A 15198-nucleotide genomic window follows, 5' to 3' on the forward strand; every position below is an offset into this window, starting at 1 on the left:
AATCGCTAATAATTCTCATTCCAAATAAATTTTTTGTTACATATTGGCAGAAGAATATATTCTCTCTTGTAAAGTAGCGTCCTTTTTGGCTTGTTTCATAGTAAGATACGCACTAGATCCTTTCAGTGGTTTGAAAACTTCTAATATTCACAACCTACCGATAAATACTGTATGCTGTTAATACCAATACCAAAGCCCCCAACGCTACCAATAACCATAAGACAATATGAGTTCCACTGCTTTCCGGTTCAGATTCTATATAGCTAACGAACCAAACATAGTCTATATAGAAGCAAGTCTCTCCTAAGAAGTAGATGATCCAGGCGATAAATCTTCCAGTTGCCAAGTCTGATTTTTCCTTTAAACTGGATACAAAAAGAAAACGTATGTCTGCAGCTTCAATTAGGGCCACTCCTATGATAAGTAGTGCTACAGCAAAACCATAGATTACCTTTGTGGTCGCAAACCAAGAACTCTTTCCGTATTTGGAATATACCCACCCAAAGATGGCAGCTATTAAGACTGTTATCACGAAATCAAGTATGGCGAAAGTTATAACATAACAATGTTTTCTTCTGGTTTGTGAAGTTGAAGATTGGTGGACAGTTGAAGGAGGGACGGAAGAAGGAGGAGGAACGACACTGGACACGTTTGCTCCCCAAGTAGTGTTATAGTAATAAGTTTCGTCACTAGGACTAACGTAGGAGACATTTCTTGCTGCGACAGGAATGGAACTTGGAGTGTTTTGGGAACGAGAATCTTGTCTAGTTCCAGGAATGACTCTATTACTTTGTGGGTAGGAATACATCGAGAACTAGTATGGTTGTATTTCCAAGAGCAACGAGTCATCAATATGAAAATCTTTTCCAAATTATAATCAAATTGCCACGTATATATTTGAAAGGACTCCGTTTTGCTTGGTTCTTCGAAAGAGAACAACGATAGAAATTTCTAGTTGCAACATGTGAAGAAACCACTTTAACAGGTCAACAACAGATATTCCAAGTACTTTTCATTTGTAGTTTAACGAATGATTCTAGTGGGATAAAGTAAGCAACTGGTTGAATGCCTCCCTGTAGATAGGAATTGCTATTTATAGTAGTATTTGTATTATTTGGCATCGGATGCGGGATAGACGTCAATCTCAAGGATTGAGCTGGTTATTCGTGCCTTTACTAGCTGAATATTCTTACTTGAATAGAGTACGCAGGAAAAGTGGGTTTAACTGCAGTACTCTTCATCTCAAGTTTCGAAGGTTGAGGTTCCACGTGAACGTTTCCAAGATGGAAGCTGCTGGTTCTCGAGACACAAGTTTACTCATTATTGGCGCTGGAGAATTGGGGAAGAGAATTGCGTTTCAGTGGAAAAGTAGATTCGCAAGTCAAAGTAGAGTAGTAGGAGAAACGCGTACTTCTAGGAACCATTCGGAACTGAACCAGATGGGTGTGGAGCCTCGTCTTCGCCAGGACCCTCAACCAGAGCCATTTTCTTACGTAGTCTTCTGTGCAAGTCCAAGAGGTAACTCTAGTTACGTAGATGAAGTGAGAAGAGCAATATCTTTGTGGAAGGGAGACGGTAATTTTGTATTTACTTCCAGTGGTTCGGTCTATCAACAGAATAATGGTGAGATGGTTGATGAACGGACTGCCACTGCAAGTGTTCAAGATTCGAATGCTTCTTCTCAAGCTCTGTTAATTGCTTGTGAGAATGAAGTTCTTCAATCTGGAGGTAACGTAATTCGTCTGGCTGGTCTATACAGCAAAGAACGTGGTGCACACGCGTATTGGTTACGTACGGGTCAAGTGAAAGGCAATCCAACGGCGCTAGTTAATCTGATCCATTATGATGATGCTGCAAATTTAGTTATTTGTGTGCTTTGTCGCCAAGACTTGCGCAGTGAGATATTATTGGGTTGTGATAGTCATCCTATTTCTAAACAGGATATTTGTCGATGGGGACAAAAGTTGGATATTTACAGAAATCTACCATTCCCTAGTTTTGTAGACAATCACGATAGTGGTAAAGGGAAAATTTATAACAATACTTTTACTAGAACAACTCTTTCTGAATGGAGTTGCAAATACAAGTCATTTGAAGATTTTGTTGTTCAACAAAATTCATCGTCAGTTGGTAACAAATGAAACGACCGAAGGTTTATACTCTTCAAGTATTATTCTCCACTGCGTTGTTTCGGTAGAAGAAATGGTTTGTTTTATCTATTTCTTGAGCTTTTGTTTATTCTCTTTGTCTATAGACAGCTTTTTCCATTTCAGAATAATTGCTTATTCAGTCTCTTCTCTGATTGGGGAAGATTGACGTAAAGAGGACGATTATGGATGAAAGCCGTCAACCGGAAGACGTGGACGATGAGTCACAAAAGCTTCTCTCCTGTATAGAAGCCAAAAGAAAGGTACCTTAACGGTTAATACTAGTATTCTTCTCTCAAACTGGAATAGGGTGACCCCGTTGCCTATTTTCAATTTCTTCATCAGCTGGGAGCGAGTCAAGGTGATTCGCTTTCACATAAGATACTAGCAGTTACCAAAAACGCTACAAAGTTACAATCTGACTTGGATGAGCTGGTATTTCAGTGTTTGGATTTCGACTGGCTAGCTAATGCATCTTCCGAAGTGGCGCTTGCTTCTTTCACTAACTTTGTATTAACCGTTACCAGTCTCCATGTACACTATGTAGAACCTGTCATTGCTTCCTTAACCAAGACTATTGTTTGTAAAGACTTTTCCCAAGTCCAGTCTTCAGCAGTGGAAAAACAAACCTTTAAGGAAAGCGAGTGCTTGAGCGAGATATATCACCAACAGACTTCTCATCTGTTATCACGATTGCTGCAGTTGTTGCAACTCGTGGTCGACTGTTACCCTACTTCTTCTCATATCGTCTATCGCAGTATTCATGTACACGCTCCTCACAAATTAAGGAGTGTAGTTGATCAAAGGACTTTTATCTATGGAGCTCTGTTGTTGAGCAAGACCTTCCCGGATATACGACAAGCTGTAGTGTTTCTTATTGTAGAAAAATTGGTGGAAGTGGATACGGAGGCTTCACAAGTACTAAGAAAGGGAAGATATCCACCTCTGTCGGAGTCTGTCGTTGAAGAGTTGGAAACAAAGGAAATTGCAGATATGGTCAACAAATTGGACAAGTTGATGGAACAAGTATTATTATTTATTCATCATTTGGACAGTCCCAGTGAAATACAATCTTATCTTTCATACTTTATGGACTCATTTATCAATCTCGTTCTACCATTGCTGTATCTACGATTTACACCATTTCTATTCTGTATCATTTATGGTTCCTCTGTAGAAAAAACTCAAGACCTTCTCTGGCAACTTTGGTTTATTTTTACAAATGGAAAGAATTTTGAAGAAACTCGAATATTCAGTATCAAGTATTGTAGTTTTATGCTTTCACATTTACGAATTGTGAAACGTGAAACGATGATTCAATGGTTATCAATGGCTGTCTCTTGGCTTCATGATTATTTGGAACTACATGAGCAAAGTGATTCCTATCTTTTTCAAGCAGAAGAAGAGCAGATGCCCATTTCAGGCTCTTGGAGAAGCGATAGTGAGAGCATTGATGGTGATTGGTTAGCCGAAGAGAATATTCTATTGGACTCTTTGAGCTCTTCTAAAAGGACGAACTTGTATTCGATGGATTTGGCACATCGACTGTTTTATTGTACACTCGATGCAGTAATTTATGTATTGTTAAGCAGAGGTCATTCTTTGTTATCTTCTGAACAAAACATGCGAATACCCAGTCTTGAAGGTAACCTTATTGAGAAACTTCGTTCCTTTCGTTTGGCGAGAATTTTGCGTTCATCTCTTTGTCCTTTATTGTTCCTTCCTCATGAACAAGGTCGAAGATTTATTTATTGGGCTTTCTCATTGCGACTTTTTGATTGTAGGGATCTACTTGATAGGACATCAGATAAGACAACATTAGACTCGTGGATGAAAGAAGAAAGTTGCTTATCCATGATACCTTTTGATATGTTGGAGAATTGTGGAAAGTGGTTATCAGAGCTTGTTAGAAAGCCAGATGACTTTGTGGATGATGATGACGACTTTTCAGAAGATGAATAAAGTTAGTTGGTACAACAAGGTTATAGAGGCAACATTTGGCATGTCTTGATTGTCAGACATTGTACAATATATATATATATATATATATATATGTTACATAACTTTTCTGCCAAATTAGACAATATTTTTGAACAAGGTTCTCGTTGGTTTGGCTTTTATGTGGCTGTGGTTTATAAGAAAGAAGAGAGAGTGTTTAAAGTGGTTTTTGGAACGCCAGTTGAAGAGTCCTAAGAACTCAAGTTTCGCTGGTTTCTATAAGCAACCACTTGTCGAGAACACTCAACAGAGCCTTCACGTTCGAGTGGTTGATTCACTTCTAAGTTTATGCTCTTATCTTTACTTGTTTGGTTTGAAAGTTCATAGAGGCTGGTATCAATCTGGATTAGTCAAGTCTAGTCAGTTGTACGTGAAAGAACCAAACGGAAGTAAACGACAAATATTCACTTTTGCAGTTGGGAACTATACGTGGGGTGGCACAGGAAAGACTCCTTTTGTGATGTTTCTTTCTAAACTTTTGGTCTCTAGAGGTTATCAACCTGTGATACTTTCACGTGTAAGTGAGACGTTTTCTGTTGACTAGAAATATATGTTATGACCATCTATCAAGGGTTATGGTCACAAGGATGAAGCGAAAATGATGATACGACAAGGACTTGCTATTGAAGTCCTAACGGGTTCAAATAGAGAAGAAGCTTTTCAAAAAGTATTTTCATCGGTCGTATCTTCCTCAACGATGGTAGTTATATTAGACGATGGACTGCAGCATTGGAGGTTGAAGAGACAAGTCAATGTTTTGATGGTCAATGCAGCTCTTGCATTCGGTGTGAATGGGTACTTTATTCCTCGAGGATCTTTGCGTGAGCCACCATGTGAAGCAGCTAGTCGCTCCACATGTATTGTGTTGCATCACTGTAATCAGGTTTCCGATTTCCAGTTGCAACAATTGAAAGCTTGGTTCCAAATGCAGTGTCCTGAAAAGCCCATTTTGACCAGCTTCATGGTAGTTCGGTCACTTTATTTGATAACTCCACTGAGAAAATTGGATGTTTGTTCTTTAGATATCATTGCAAACCAGAATGCTGTCGTATGTTGTGGAATAGAATATCCGAGTGGATTTCTTCGAACTGTAATGGATTATTGTCATCCTAAACAAGTAAATATGGAAAGTCTCGTGGATCATCATTGGTTTGTATTACAAGAACTACTGGAAATAGTGCTTAAATGGAATTCCTACTATGCTTCTTGGAACTTACTCATTACCGAAAAAGACTATTATCGCAATGAAGATGTATTTCATCAACTTGTCCAATACAGAGACGTGACAAAGCATGTGCAAGTATACGTTGTACAAGCAGAATTACAAGTCCACTCAGGGATACAAACATTGTCAAAGTTGTTGGACGAAATGAGAGATTCTTTCCAATAGGAAGCTAATGTCATATTTATTTAAGATTCTGTTCGAGGTTTCATAGCTGGAAACAACAATACTTCCTTAATATTATTATTATCAGTCAGAAACATCGTCAGACGATCAAGACCCATACCCCAACCAGCTGTTGGAGGAAGACCGTATTCCAAAGCAACACAAAAGTCCTCGTCATGTACCATCGCTTCTTCATCTCCTCCAGCTTTATCTTTTGCTGATTCAAGAAAACGTTGCCTCTGAACGGTAGGATTATTCAATTCTGTGTAAGCATTCACCAGCTCCTTTCCATTCACGAACAGTTCAAATCTTTCTGTTAGGCCTGGTATCTTTCGATGATATTTTGCCAAAGGACTCATTATCTCCGGATGATCACAAACAAAAGTGGGGTGAATACACTGTGGCTCAATAAACTCTCCAAATAACTTGTCCAACATTCGAGCAGTTGTTTTAGGTTCTGGACAAATGACATTCCTTTCAGAACAAATTTCAACAAGTCTGTTATGTGTTTCTGCGCTATCTAAAGGTCTTGGAAGCTTTTCTGAAAGATGTTCTTCCAAAGCATCCAACATGGATAGCCGCCGGAATGGTGGAGTGAAGTCAATCTTAATAGACTCCGACAAATCCTTCCCTTCTGGATGATATTCTATAACATAATCTCCTGTCAGTTCTTTCACCAGATTAGAGAGCATTCTCTCAGTAAAATTCATAAGGTCTTGATAGTCCCAATAAGCAGCATAAAATTCACATGAAGTGAACTCTGGATTGTGTGTCATATCAATGCCTTCATTTCTGAAATTCTTACCGATTTCATACACCCTATCCAAACCTCCGACTACCAACATCTTTAAATATAGTTCAGGAGCTACTCTCATAAACATTTTCATATCCAATTCATTGTGAAATGTAACAAATGGCTTCGCAGTGGCTCCACCAGCAATAGTATTCATCATAGGAGTTTCGACCTCTAGAAATCCATTTTCATTCAAAAACTGACGCACAAACTGAATGATTTTCGCACGCTTCGTAAAAGTATCTCTAGTTATTTCAGCATTCATGATCAAGTCCAAGTATCTCTGTCTAAACCTTGTTTCTGGATCCTTCAAAGCAAACTTGGGCAACATACGCAAACATGGGGACAACAACTGCACCTCAGTTGGAAATATACTTAATTCTCCCTTTTTCGACTTTCCAGCATATCCTTTTACGCCTACAATGTCACCTCTCCTAAGTAAGTTGTGTGTTGACGTAAAGTTGTCCAAAGAGTCAGCGTGCCTTGCATCTGCCATAATCTGTACTTTGGCGCCATCTGCTCGCAAGTCATAGAAATATAGTTTGGAACTTGCTGATCTTTTGCTAATTATTCTTCCTGCTAAACTTTCCAAAATATCTGTTAAGTGTTCTCCAGCCTGCAAAGAACGGTATTTTTCGATATAATTCGGAATGCTGCAAGTGGTATGAAATTTATGCGGGTAAGGGTCCACACCATGCTCCCTCGCTTCTTCAATAAGCTTTGTGCGGAGTTTCAAATACTGAGTGGGGTCCACTTCTTCATCATCTTGGTTTCTCTTGTCATTCGGCGCAATTTTTGCTTCACTCTCCCTCTTCTGAGACTTTTCTGCTTTCCTTTGTGCTTTTTCCAAACGCTTTTGCGCATTTTTACTAAGTGGCTTATTTTCGGCTTCTACTTCAGGTTCTTGTTCAGTCACATCTAAACCGTTCAAAGCTGAAGAAGTAACTGCGACGTCCTTGTCATTATTACCAGGATGGGATGAAAAGGACTGCATCCTTACGGAGAACGTCCTTGAAATACTTTTTAAAAAGGTGAGACACTGACGAGAGGCTATATTTTTATGAAATATGGTTATTTCCGTATGAAATGCGCACCAATCAATCAATGGAAATGTGCCGACGAGAAAATAGAACAGAAAATTACATTTGTTTATAAGAAACAATGACATTCGGATTACTTTCGATTCACCAATAATAAACCTCGAGGAATAAGTTGTGCATCTTGCAAACTTAAAGAATCCAGTTCTGTTTCTGTAAACACTTTCCTCGGATAAGTCTGTGCTAAAGAAAAACGAGGAATATCAGGTCGATTCTTCGCCACAAAATCAGCAACTTCTCGCAACTTCATGTGAGGCTCAAACTCACTTTCAATTTTACTTCCATCAGGAAAACGTAGCTGTACAACTCCAGGACCTTGGTGACCTGTTGACTGACTAGCACCTGAGTTCACATTAGGCTTTGTATTTTGTTGTTGTGTCTCAGAATATGACGCTGAATTATTTCCACTACGAGCCAATCTTTCCTGTCGGTCTTGACGAAGTAATTCACGTAATCTTTCTCTTTCCTTTTGAGCTTCTATTTTCTCTTTTTGTAATTTTTCAACGTGAGCTTTCCTTTTTTGTTCTTCAAGTGCCGCCTTCGCCTCTGCCAACTCTTTACCAGTTTTCATACGGTTTCTCTCTTTCTCTATTTCAGCTTTCTTCTCCTCTTCTTGTCTCTTCTTCCGAACCCTTTCCAATGCCTCTTGTGCTCGAGCTCTTTTTTCTTCTTCCGAAAGAGAAGAACCCTTGAGTGTTTCTTTCATAGCCGCTTCCTCTTCTTCCAAAGGATGGTCAATATCTGGATCCTCCATATGTTCAAATAACCAGTTCATAGCAGTTTCAACAGATTCGTGTTTGGTTCTGAGCAACGCTCTCTTTGCTCTAACTTCAGGAAATCCCATTTCCAATAGTTGCTTCAAATACTCCTCATTATAAAGTGGTTTGACCACGTTTGACGAAGATCTTTCCCCATTTGCCGACTGCTGAGTTCGACCCATGTTCCAGTTGATCGTGTTGCTGGATTCTCCACGACCTAAAACGTAACCCTCAGTTGATTCGACACTACTCATATGTTTCTTTATGAGATTCTCCAAAGTATTGGGATCAGCACCAACTAGTTCGTCTACCTAGAAACAATATAAGGGTGTGGACGAGACAATCACAATAAACTTGCCTTTTTACTATTTTTATAAAAATGAAAAGTTGGCATGGCAGAGATACCACAAGATGAAGCAACATCTGAGGCTTGGTCCACGTCAATCTTTACAAAGACCACTTGGGGATATTTGGTTGCAAAGTTGTCAATGAAAGGTGCGACAAAGTGACAAGGTCCACACCATTGTGCAAAAAAGTCAACAACGACTAGCTTACTTGCTGCCTCTTTTAGGACTCTATCAAACTCCGAAAGGTTAGAAACTTGACGAACCATAACAACAAGGAGTAGAAAACAACACTAGTCCAAAATCGTGAATATCCTATGCTCCATACAAGCGTACTCTTAATGAATTTATTCCAGTCTTTATTTTGTGGTTTTGAACATTTTCCAATGAACTTCTTTGATGGTCAAGTATACCGCCGAAAAGGTGTTAGTTTGCGTGGAAATAGTGGGAGACAAGTAAGAGAAGAGAAACTGAAAGGGAGAGTTTTTGAAGTTTCGTGAATAGGAAGATGGAAAGAGAATATTAGAGCGCGCTCGTGAAGAACGAGCTTTGAGGGAAAGACAGAGGTTGGAAGAGAAGAAAGCTGTTATTTTGCAAAGTTTTCTACGAGCAGGTTTACAGACAAAAAAAGCTAAAAAAGAGTTTGAACAAGAACTGGATGAGTTGTTGAAACTGGGGAGTTGTTCGGTTTGGACTTTAGAAAATGACCTTTTGATTACCAGAGCTATTCGATTGTTTCTATTTACTGTGCGAGGATATGATATTTATGGACTTTCTTCACAAAATTATGAGAGGCTATGTAGCTTATGTAAGATTTTATTGAAGTGGTTGACCTGTTTTCAAGCGAAACCATATTTGGAAAACGGCTATGAGCAACGTGCTTCCCATGTTTTGCATATTACTTCACTATTAGGAAAATTGTACGCTGTATGTATATATGTATTCAGTAGGAACAATAGCACAACTGAAGGGTTGGAGAAATCGGTAGGAAATCCAGTCTTAGAGTTTTGTAAAGTTGCCACGACACTGGAAGTTTTTGCCGCCAAGAGTGTTGGAGAGTTGTTGGATTGTTCTTTAAAGCATGGAGTTTATGAAAGTTTCCGTATTTGGCTATTGCATGTATTGGAACTGGTTCCCCACAGAATAGAAGTGCTTACTATGTTGTTTCGTCTTCTGTTGGAGCCTCTGAAGACTTCTTTTGCTACTCATACTAATCATCGTATGGTTATTTTTGGTCAATTATTTTCTATCTCGAAGCTTTTATCTTCATTACCGGATAGCCTCGCCTATTATTTGATCCGTAGTTTGGGGATAGAAGAAATAATATCTCAGCTATCGCGAGACGAAAGATTATTGACTGAAGTGTTATCAAAGTATTTCTATTCTTCACGTCAAGTGGTAGGATTATTGGATAATTTAATTTACATAATGGAGCACCTGCTAGAATCATCGCATAAGGAAGATATTTCCTTCATGGCATCTTACGTTATTTTATTGAGCTCTTGTACGAGCACCTTGCAGAATGATAAAATATTCATGAATAGAGAAGAAAAGGGCCAGAAACAGAAGAACATGGAAGGCAGTATAGGAATGGATGAAATGTATTCTCTGTACCAGCAAGTGCTTAACAGCATGAAGTCGTTCTTTAAAATAGAAAATATACGAAATCTTTTTAGGACTCTTTTATGCGAAGCTGATTCGATTCAGAACTCTACTATAATTCGCTTGAGCAATTTTATGTGGCACTTTGCACGCATGGATGTTGGTTTAGAACATAATCTCATTACTGCCTTGGCTTTTTGGCCTGCTCGAGAAGATCAGGAACATGTATTGGTGAAATTGTGGTCTCTTTGTTCGTTGGAACAAAATTTAGAGTTGTTCTCTAGTAACAATTATACACTTGGAGAAAGAAGCGTACCTTTTACACTTTTCTGTAGAGCTTTCACGCGTTTAGTTTATTTTCAAGATAATGAAGAATTTTATCAACGACAAAAGCCTTTCTCTTTGGAAAAGGTCCGTACCATTGCTTCTCTTGTGAAACAAGTTCTCTTTAGAGCTTTATGGTCTCCAGCAGGTTCAGTGAATCCATCACCTAATCCTGCCTTTGTTTTTAACAATGTTGATGGAGCATTGGAAGCAGCTGCACGGCTTTTAGCTGTTTTACGCTCGAGAGATTCGAAACAGCGTTTTGCAAAGGAAGGCTTTTGGGAAACTGGCGGTGGAATATTTGTTTCTGATACTTTTATTGTTGATGCAGCAAAGTCAGTCATGGAATTGGAATATGCCAACGAAGATAGAAGTTGGTTTGAACAGATGGACGAAGGCTCATTCCCTTCGAGAAATTATGGTTCTATGAAGAGAAATATAAACGTGCTTCAACTTTCAAATGCTGCGCGGAATATTCTACGCTTAGCACCGTTCATGATTCCTTTTGAAAGCAGGTTGAAAATATTTCATTACTGGATTCAAAAGGAGAAGGAGCAAGTCGACTTAAGCGTTCATGGATTTTTTGGAGTGTTTGAGCAGTCGGGCACGTGGGTTACTATCAGAAGAGATTTTATCGTGGAAGATGCATTTGCTGCTTTAAACTCTATGCGCGATCGATTGAAGCAAACGATAAGATTGAAGTTCATCGATACTCATGGATTAGAAGAAGCGGGAATTGATGGAGGCGGTGTTTTTAAGGAGTTTATGCATCAACTTATTGCTCAAGCACTTTCACCTTCACTATATGGGTTATTTAGAGCTACTTCTGAAGGGAAGCTGTATCCGAATCCAGCTAGTCACGTGTTGGTTGGTCCTATTCACTTGGAAATGTTTGAGTTCCTTGGAAGAATGTTGGGCAAGGCAATATTTGATCGTATTTTGGTCGATTTGCCACTTGCTACTTTTTTCTTATCCAAACTTTTGGGAGAACCCAATTATACGGATGACTTGGAAAGTTTGGACCCGGAAATGTATAAGAATTTGATGTATTTAAAGGTAAGATCAAATACTTTGTTCTCATTGGGATACTTATCTGCTGGTTGTTAGCATTGTGATAGCAAAACAGTAGAAGAAATGAATTTGACATTTACTATAATGGATAATGAATATGAAGGTGGTAAAGAGGTTGCTCTAATACCGAATGGGCAGGATATATCAGTAACTGCTGAAAATAGAATAGAGTATATTAATCGTGTTGCACATTATCGAATGAATGTTCAAATCAAACAACAGTGTGACGCATTCCTAAGAGGTCTTTGTGATGTTGTCAGTCGACAGTGGATTCGAATTTTTTCACCTCATGAAATGCAGTTGTTGATTTCCGGGGTAACTGAAAAGCTCAATGTCATAGATTTGAAACGATATTGCCACTATAGTGGTGGTTATCATGAAAATCATCGAGTTATCAGTTGGTTTTGGGAGGTTTTCGAAGAACTATCGTCTGAGAAACAAGCCAACTTGTTACAGTTTGTTACCTCTTCTCCTCGAGCTCCTCTTTTAGGTTTTCGTTATTTGGATCCAGCGTTTACTATTCATCGAGCAGAAGCTGATGATTCACGTCTTCCAACTGCATCAACTTGTATGAACCTTTTAAAGTTGCCAGAATATAGCTCGAAAGAAGTCCTTAAGAACAAACTGCTGTATGCTATTCAAACTCACACTGGTTTCGATTTGTCATAAGTAGTGAAGTAGGGAAGTAACATAGGAGAGAGAAACCCTACAATTTAATAGCATTTTAGCTTTAAAAACTTAGCTATGGAAACAAGACGATATAGAAATATCAAGGAAAATATTGCCAAGGTGGAGGATAATCCGAAGCATCCGTAGCAAATATATAACTGCAATCAACGACATGTCGTTCTCGACCCGTTCCATCCAATTTTCTATGATGAGATGAACAAAATCTAGGAGAAACAAACGCTTCTCTCTTCTGTTGCAAAAAAGACTCAAAGGACGCGGTATGTTCTGAAGAACACTGTTCTCTTGTAGACTCAACGGACCCACCAGTTGGCTGCTGACTTTGAAGAATTCGGTTCTCTTCGTCTTTGCGGATAAAACGCCCTCGTGGGCCTCGAATTCTTCTTTCTGCAAGCTGTTTTCTCATTTGGTATTTAACTATGCGACTGGAGTTGCGGCGTCTTTTTTTCTCCCGGTATTTTTTTATGCTTTCGCATCGCCTTTGTCTTGTTTCTTGTGCTCTGTTGACAGCATACGCATGGTATTGTGCTAGAATAGTGAAGAAATCGGAAGAAAGAGGAGCTTGTGGATACGAGGGCAGATTTTGTATTCCGGGAAAGTTCCATGATTGATGTGGATAGCAGTACTAGAATAGGGTGTTTACGCGCGACGTTTTCGGATTGAACGTTGTAACTTACCCGAGATGGCATTGCAACTAACTGGGACGGTCGCCATTCTTCGATAGTCTCTTCTAGTCCTGGACTGTTGGTGGCTGGTGTGTGCTCATAACTTCTTTCTTCGGAAGATCCTGCATGCAAATTTCTCCGCGAATAGTTTGGATTATTCTCATATAGATGGCTTGTGTCATGTAGTGAAAATGTTCCAACCCGAAAATGATGATGACCCCGTGTAGGAGTTTCATGTTGTCGAGACTAGCAAAGAAAAGTTACAAATATGCGAAAAAACCGGAACCCCGTAAACTTACAGATTCACCTTGACTTTGTTCCTGTAACTGACGTTCGTCAAACATTTGCTGTTTCATAAAGACGATATAAAGTGGTCATTATTAACAGAAAAAGCTACCTGTACAAGATTGGAACCTAAAAACACCGTTGTTTCTACTGAATGACCCCCTTCTTTCACTATACAGAATATCCTAGAATGTGCACAAACTGACACTAAATTTTGTATCATATGTCCACATATAAACATCTCAGTTGCTGCTACTGTGGAGGAGAAGGATCCGTCATCTGTCAAATAGAAAAATGCTAAGATGACATGGCGCCATTTCGATTTGGCATTTTTCTAAACATCAGACTTTCGAAGAGTACTTTGTTCATTCAACCGACTACAAACATAATCTATATTCAGGCTTTCTTCCTTTATGAATGCCTCCATAATCTTTGCGAACCTAGTATTGGTGAAATAATGTAGAGAGTGTACTATTTCTGGATTGAAACCACGCACAAACTTGAAGTCTCCTCCTCCAGCTCCTGGTTCAACTGACTGCAAGCCTTTTTCTATACAGTATTCGATGGGTTTATAATAACAGGTTTCGAAATGCAATCCTGAAACTTGCTCCAAGCACCCCCAATATCTTCCATGAAATCGACCGTTTTTGATCATGTTGAAGGTTCCAGCTATGAGTTTGTCATCACGGTATGCTACAATGAAACATAGGTATTTTCTATAATTTTCTGCAAGGTATTGAAAAAATGATGGACTTAGATAGAGTCTCCCATAAAAGAATCGGTCTATTGTGCTTTTATACAACTGATACATTTGACTAAACAATTCAGAGGGAATTTGATGAGCCAACAAAACTTGTAGACGAATGTTCTCCTCATCATATATTCTTCTTCTTTCACGTTTGACCTGAATTCTTTTTTTGCTTTTCATCATTTGCAGAAACTCATCAAAATTATGAAAAGGACGACCATTGCAATCATTTCGAAAGTGATATTGTATACTTTTCCTATGCAAAAAGCCATGCCGTGTGAATATGGACACTTCGTCATCTGCCACGAAATTTAAGTTGATTGATGCTATCGATAATTCACTGACCAAGTCTTTCAAACATTCAGCCATTTGAGACAAGAGATAAGGTCTCTGCATTTCAGATATTGTCAGGATTCGTCTTGAAGTAACTGGAGTAAAAGGCACCATGCTTATCAATTTAGGATAATATTTCAGCGACAATGAGGAAGCAACGTCTTGCCATACATAGTCGAATATGAATTCTCCAAAGGAATGTGTTTTTACATAAAGTGGAAGGACTGCATAAATAGTTTTCGAGTTTGGGTCTTCAAGCAATAGATGTAAAGGTTGCCACCCTACCTGTTCAGAAACACAACCACACTTTTCTAAGCCAAAGAGCCATTCATATTCAGTGAACGGACATGAATCCTCGGATATCAGCTGATTCCACTGTTCTGGTCTAACTTGTTCCATACTTTTGATCAACCTGGGAACAAGAGTTGGCAGTGGTCTTTCCAAGTGACCTGTGGACGCCAGAGGTTCTTTTTCCAAGCAGGTGATATATCGATTGGGACTACACACAAAAAACTTGCTGCAACAACGACTGTCTTTCCGGTTCTCCTTGAGGTACTGGAAAAGCTTGTATTTTGTATGGGTAGAAACGGAGTGGCAAAGTAGCCAGCAGAGTTGCATAGTTCTTGATATCACAACAATGGTTAGGAAAGAAACCCAATTTGCCTCTTGTCACTTTAGAGGAGATTAGAAATGATCTATTCAATATCATTCACTCCTAACAAATAGATCAAGTAATCCAAAGTGAAAACAGCTTTTATAGTTGTATTAAATGGTGAAATTTTCAATCAGACACCTTTCGCTTCCTTACAAAGTGAACACGCGTACACGATGTCATACAATCCTTATATATCATGTTACTCGACTGTACGCAAAAATGTTATCTTTAGCCAAGATAAAATATAGCATTCATAATGTTTTCTTAGTTGGAGTTTATCTATAAAATGTGATGATGAGGAATT

General features: G+C 38.9%; 9 protein-coding genes across 10 annotated transcripts; 4 read left to right on the top strand and 5 right to left on the bottom strand.

Moving 5' to 3' along the window:
* Gasu_45010 (uncharacterized protein) lies at positions 1–885 on the bottom strand. Its single transcript, XM_005704463.1, has 2 exons — positions 159–885; positions 1–112 (listed from the first exon to the last, which is right to left on the bottom strand). Exons 1-2 carry the CDS (start codon positions 806–808, stop codon positions 37–39), a joined length of 726 nt encoding a protein of 241 aa, XP_005704520.1. The 5' UTR covers positions 809–885; the 3' UTR covers positions 1–36.
* Positions 886–1075: 190 nt separating this feature from the next.
* Gasu_45020 (uncharacterized protein) lies at positions 1076–2218 on the top strand. Its single transcript, XM_005704464.1, has one exon. It carries the CDS (start codon positions 1125–1127, stop codon positions 2139–2141), a length of 1017 nt encoding a protein of 338 aa, XP_005704521.1. The 5' UTR covers positions 1076–1124; the 3' UTR covers positions 2142–2218.
* Positions 2219–2295: 77 nt separating this feature from the next.
* Positions 2296–4236, top strand: Gasu_45030 (uncharacterized protein). Its single transcript, XM_005704465.1, has 2 exons — positions 2296–2410; positions 2457–4236. The coding sequence occupies exons 1-2, from the start codon at positions 2333–2335 to the stop codon at positions 4107–4109; spliced, it is 1731 nt and encodes a 576-aa protein (XP_005704522.1). The 5' UTR covers positions 2296–2332; the 3' UTR covers positions 4110–4236.
* A 9-nt stretch (positions 4237–4245) lies between these two features.
* Gasu_45040 (tetraacyldisaccharide 4'-kinase) lies at positions 4246–5486 on the top strand. Of its 2 annotated transcripts, none has more exons than XM_005704467.1 (3): positions 4246–4662; positions 4717–5262; positions 5324–5486. In XM_005704467.1, the coding sequence occupies exons 1-3, from the start codon at positions 4267–4269 to the stop codon at positions 5429–5431; spliced, it is 1050 nt and encodes a 349-aa protein (XP_005704524.1). In that variant the 5' UTR covers positions 4246–4266; the 3' UTR covers positions 5432–5486. The 2 variants fall into 2 exon arrangements, with proteins under 2 accessions (XP_005704524.1, XP_005704523.1); XM_005704466.1 differs by lacking the exon at positions 5324–5486 and having other exon boundaries at positions 4717–5109; positions 5168–5282.
* Positions 5351–7335, bottom strand: Gasu_45050 (lysyl-tRNA synthetase, class II). The gene has a single exon (XM_005704468.1). It carries the CDS (start codon positions 7317–7319, stop codon positions 5556–5558), a length of 1764 nt encoding a protein of 587 aa, XP_005704525.1. The 5' UTR covers positions 7320–7335; the 3' UTR covers positions 5351–5555.
* Positions 7336–7350: 15 nt separating this feature from the next.
* Positions 7351–8885, bottom strand: Gasu_45060 (thioredoxin 1). Its single transcript, XM_005704469.1, has 2 exons — positions 8539–8885; positions 7351–8491 (listed from the first exon to the last, which is right to left on the bottom strand). Exons 1-2 carry the CDS (start codon positions 8791–8793, stop codon positions 7499–7501), a joined length of 1248 nt encoding a protein of 415 aa, XP_005704526.1. The 5' UTR covers positions 8794–8885; the 3' UTR covers positions 7351–7498.
* A 10-nt stretch (positions 8886–8895) lies between these two features.
* On the top strand, positions 8896–12216 carry Gasu_45070 (ubiquitin-protein ligase E3). Its single transcript, XM_005704470.1, has 3 exons — positions 8896–8979; positions 9029–11506; positions 11558–12216. Exons 1-3 carry the CDS (start codon positions 8911–8913, stop codon positions 12188–12190), a joined length of 3180 nt encoding a protein of 1059 aa, XP_005704527.1. The 5' UTR covers positions 8896–8910; the 3' UTR covers positions 12191–12216.
* A 2-nt stretch (positions 12217–12218) lies between these two features.
* Positions 12219–13405, bottom strand: Gasu_45080 (uncharacterized protein). The gene is made up of 4 exons (XM_005704471.1): positions 13271–13405; positions 13173–13220; positions 12886–13119; positions 12219–12833 (listed from the first exon to the last, which is right to left on the bottom strand). The coding sequence occupies exons 1-4, from the start codon at positions 13397–13399 to the stop codon at positions 12291–12293; spliced, it is 954 nt and encodes a 317-aa protein (XP_005704528.1). The 5' UTR covers positions 13400–13405; the 3' UTR covers positions 12219–12290.
* A 45-nt stretch (positions 13406–13450) lies between these two features.
* On the bottom strand, positions 13451–14895 carry Gasu_45090 (uncharacterized protein). Its single transcript, XM_005704472.1, has one exon. The coding sequence runs from the start codon at positions 14855–14857 to the stop codon at positions 13493–13495; it is 1365 nt and encodes a 454-aa protein (XP_005704529.1). The 5' UTR covers positions 14858–14895; the 3' UTR covers positions 13451–13492.
* Positions 14896–15198: the final 303 nt, after the last annotated feature.

Source organism: Galdieria sulphuraria (genome assembly GCF_000341285.1).
Source record: "Galdieria sulphuraria unplaced genomic scaffold scaf_41, whole genome shotgun sequence".
Taxonomy (NCBI): Eukaryota; Rhodophyta; class Bangiophyceae; order Galdieriales; family Galdieriaceae; genus Galdieria; species Galdieria sulphuraria.

What these genes read in the sequence shown, in the direction of transcription:
- Gasu_45060 (XM_005704469.1), bottom strand. Translation starts at nt 8,793, where the DNA reads ATGGTTCGTCAAGTTTCTAACCTTTCGGAGTTTGATAGAGTCCTAAAA. An exon ending in TTTATAAAAATAGTAAAAAG is followed by an intron (nt 8,492 to 8,538) that starts GCAAGTTTATTG and finishes TATTGTTTCTAG; the next exon opens with GTAGACGAACTAGTTGGTGC.
- Gasu_45070 (XM_005704470.1), top strand. Translation starts at nt 8,911, where the DNA reads ATGAACTTCTTTGATGGTCAAGTATACCGCCGAAAAGGTGTTAGTTTG. An exon ending in GTGGAAATAGTGGGAGACAA is followed by an intron (nt 8,980 to 9,028) that starts GTAAGAGAAGAG and finishes TTTCGTGAATAG; the next exon opens with GAAGATGGAAAGAGAATATT. An exon ending in AGAATTTGATGTATTTAAAG is followed by an intron (nt 11,507 to 11,557) that starts GTAAGATCAAAT and finishes GCTGGTTGTTAG; the next exon opens with CATTGTGATAGCAAAACAGT.
- Gasu_45010 (XM_005704463.1), bottom strand. Translation starts at nt 808, where the DNA reads ATGTATTCCTACCCACAAAGTAATAGAGTCATTCCTGGAACTAGACAA. An exon ending in ACAGCATACAGTATTTATCG is followed by an intron (nt 113 to 158) that starts GTAGGTTGTGAA and finishes GAAAGGATCTAG; the next exon opens with TGCGTATCTTACTATGAAAC.
- Gasu_45020 (XM_005704464.1), top strand. Translation starts at nt 1,125, where the DNA reads ATGCGGGATAGACGTCAATCTCAAGGATTGAGCTGGTTATTCGTGCCT.
- Gasu_45090 (XM_005704472.1), bottom strand. Translation starts at nt 14,857, where the DNA reads ATGCAACTCTGCTGGCTACTTTGCCACTCCGTTTCTACCCATACAAAA.
- Gasu_45040 (XM_005704467.1), top strand. Translation starts at nt 4,267, where the DNA reads ATGTGGCTGTGGTTTATAAGAAAGAAGAGAGAGTGTTTAAAGTGGTTT. An exon ending in AACCTGTGATACTTTCACGT is followed by an intron (nt 4,663 to 4,716) that starts GTAAGTGAGACG and finishes CCATCTATCAAG; the next exon opens with GGTTATGGTCACAAGGATGA. An exon ending in ATTATTGTCATCCTAAACAA is followed by an intron (nt 5,263 to 5,323) that starts GTAAATATGGAA and finishes TACTGGAAATAG; the next exon opens with TGCTTAAATGGAATTCCTAC.
- Gasu_45030 (XM_005704465.1), top strand. Translation starts at nt 2,333, where the DNA reads ATGGATGAAAGCCGTCAACCGGAAGACGTGGACGATGAGTCACAAAAG. An exon ending in GTATAGAAGCCAAAAGAAAG is followed by an intron (nt 2,411 to 2,456) that starts GTACCTTAACGG and finishes AAACTGGAATAG; the next exon opens with GGTGACCCCGTTGCCTATTT.
- Gasu_45050 (XM_005704468.1), bottom strand. Translation starts at nt 7,319, where the DNA reads ATGCAGTCCTTTTCATCCCATCCTGGTAATAATGACAAGGACGTCGCA.
- Gasu_45080 (XM_005704471.1), bottom strand. Translation starts at nt 13,399, where the DNA reads ATGTTTATATGTGGACATATGATACAAAATTTAGTGTCAGTTTGTGCA. An exon ending in TAGGTTCCAATCTTGTACAG is followed by an intron (nt 13,221 to 13,270) that starts GTAGCTTTTTCT and finishes TTTATGAAACAG; the next exon opens with CAAATGTTTGACGAACGTCA. An exon ending in TAGTTGCAATGCCATCTCGG is followed by an intron (nt 12,834 to 12,885) that starts GTAAGTTACAAC and finishes ACCCTATTCTAG; the next exon opens with TACTGCTATCCACATCAATC.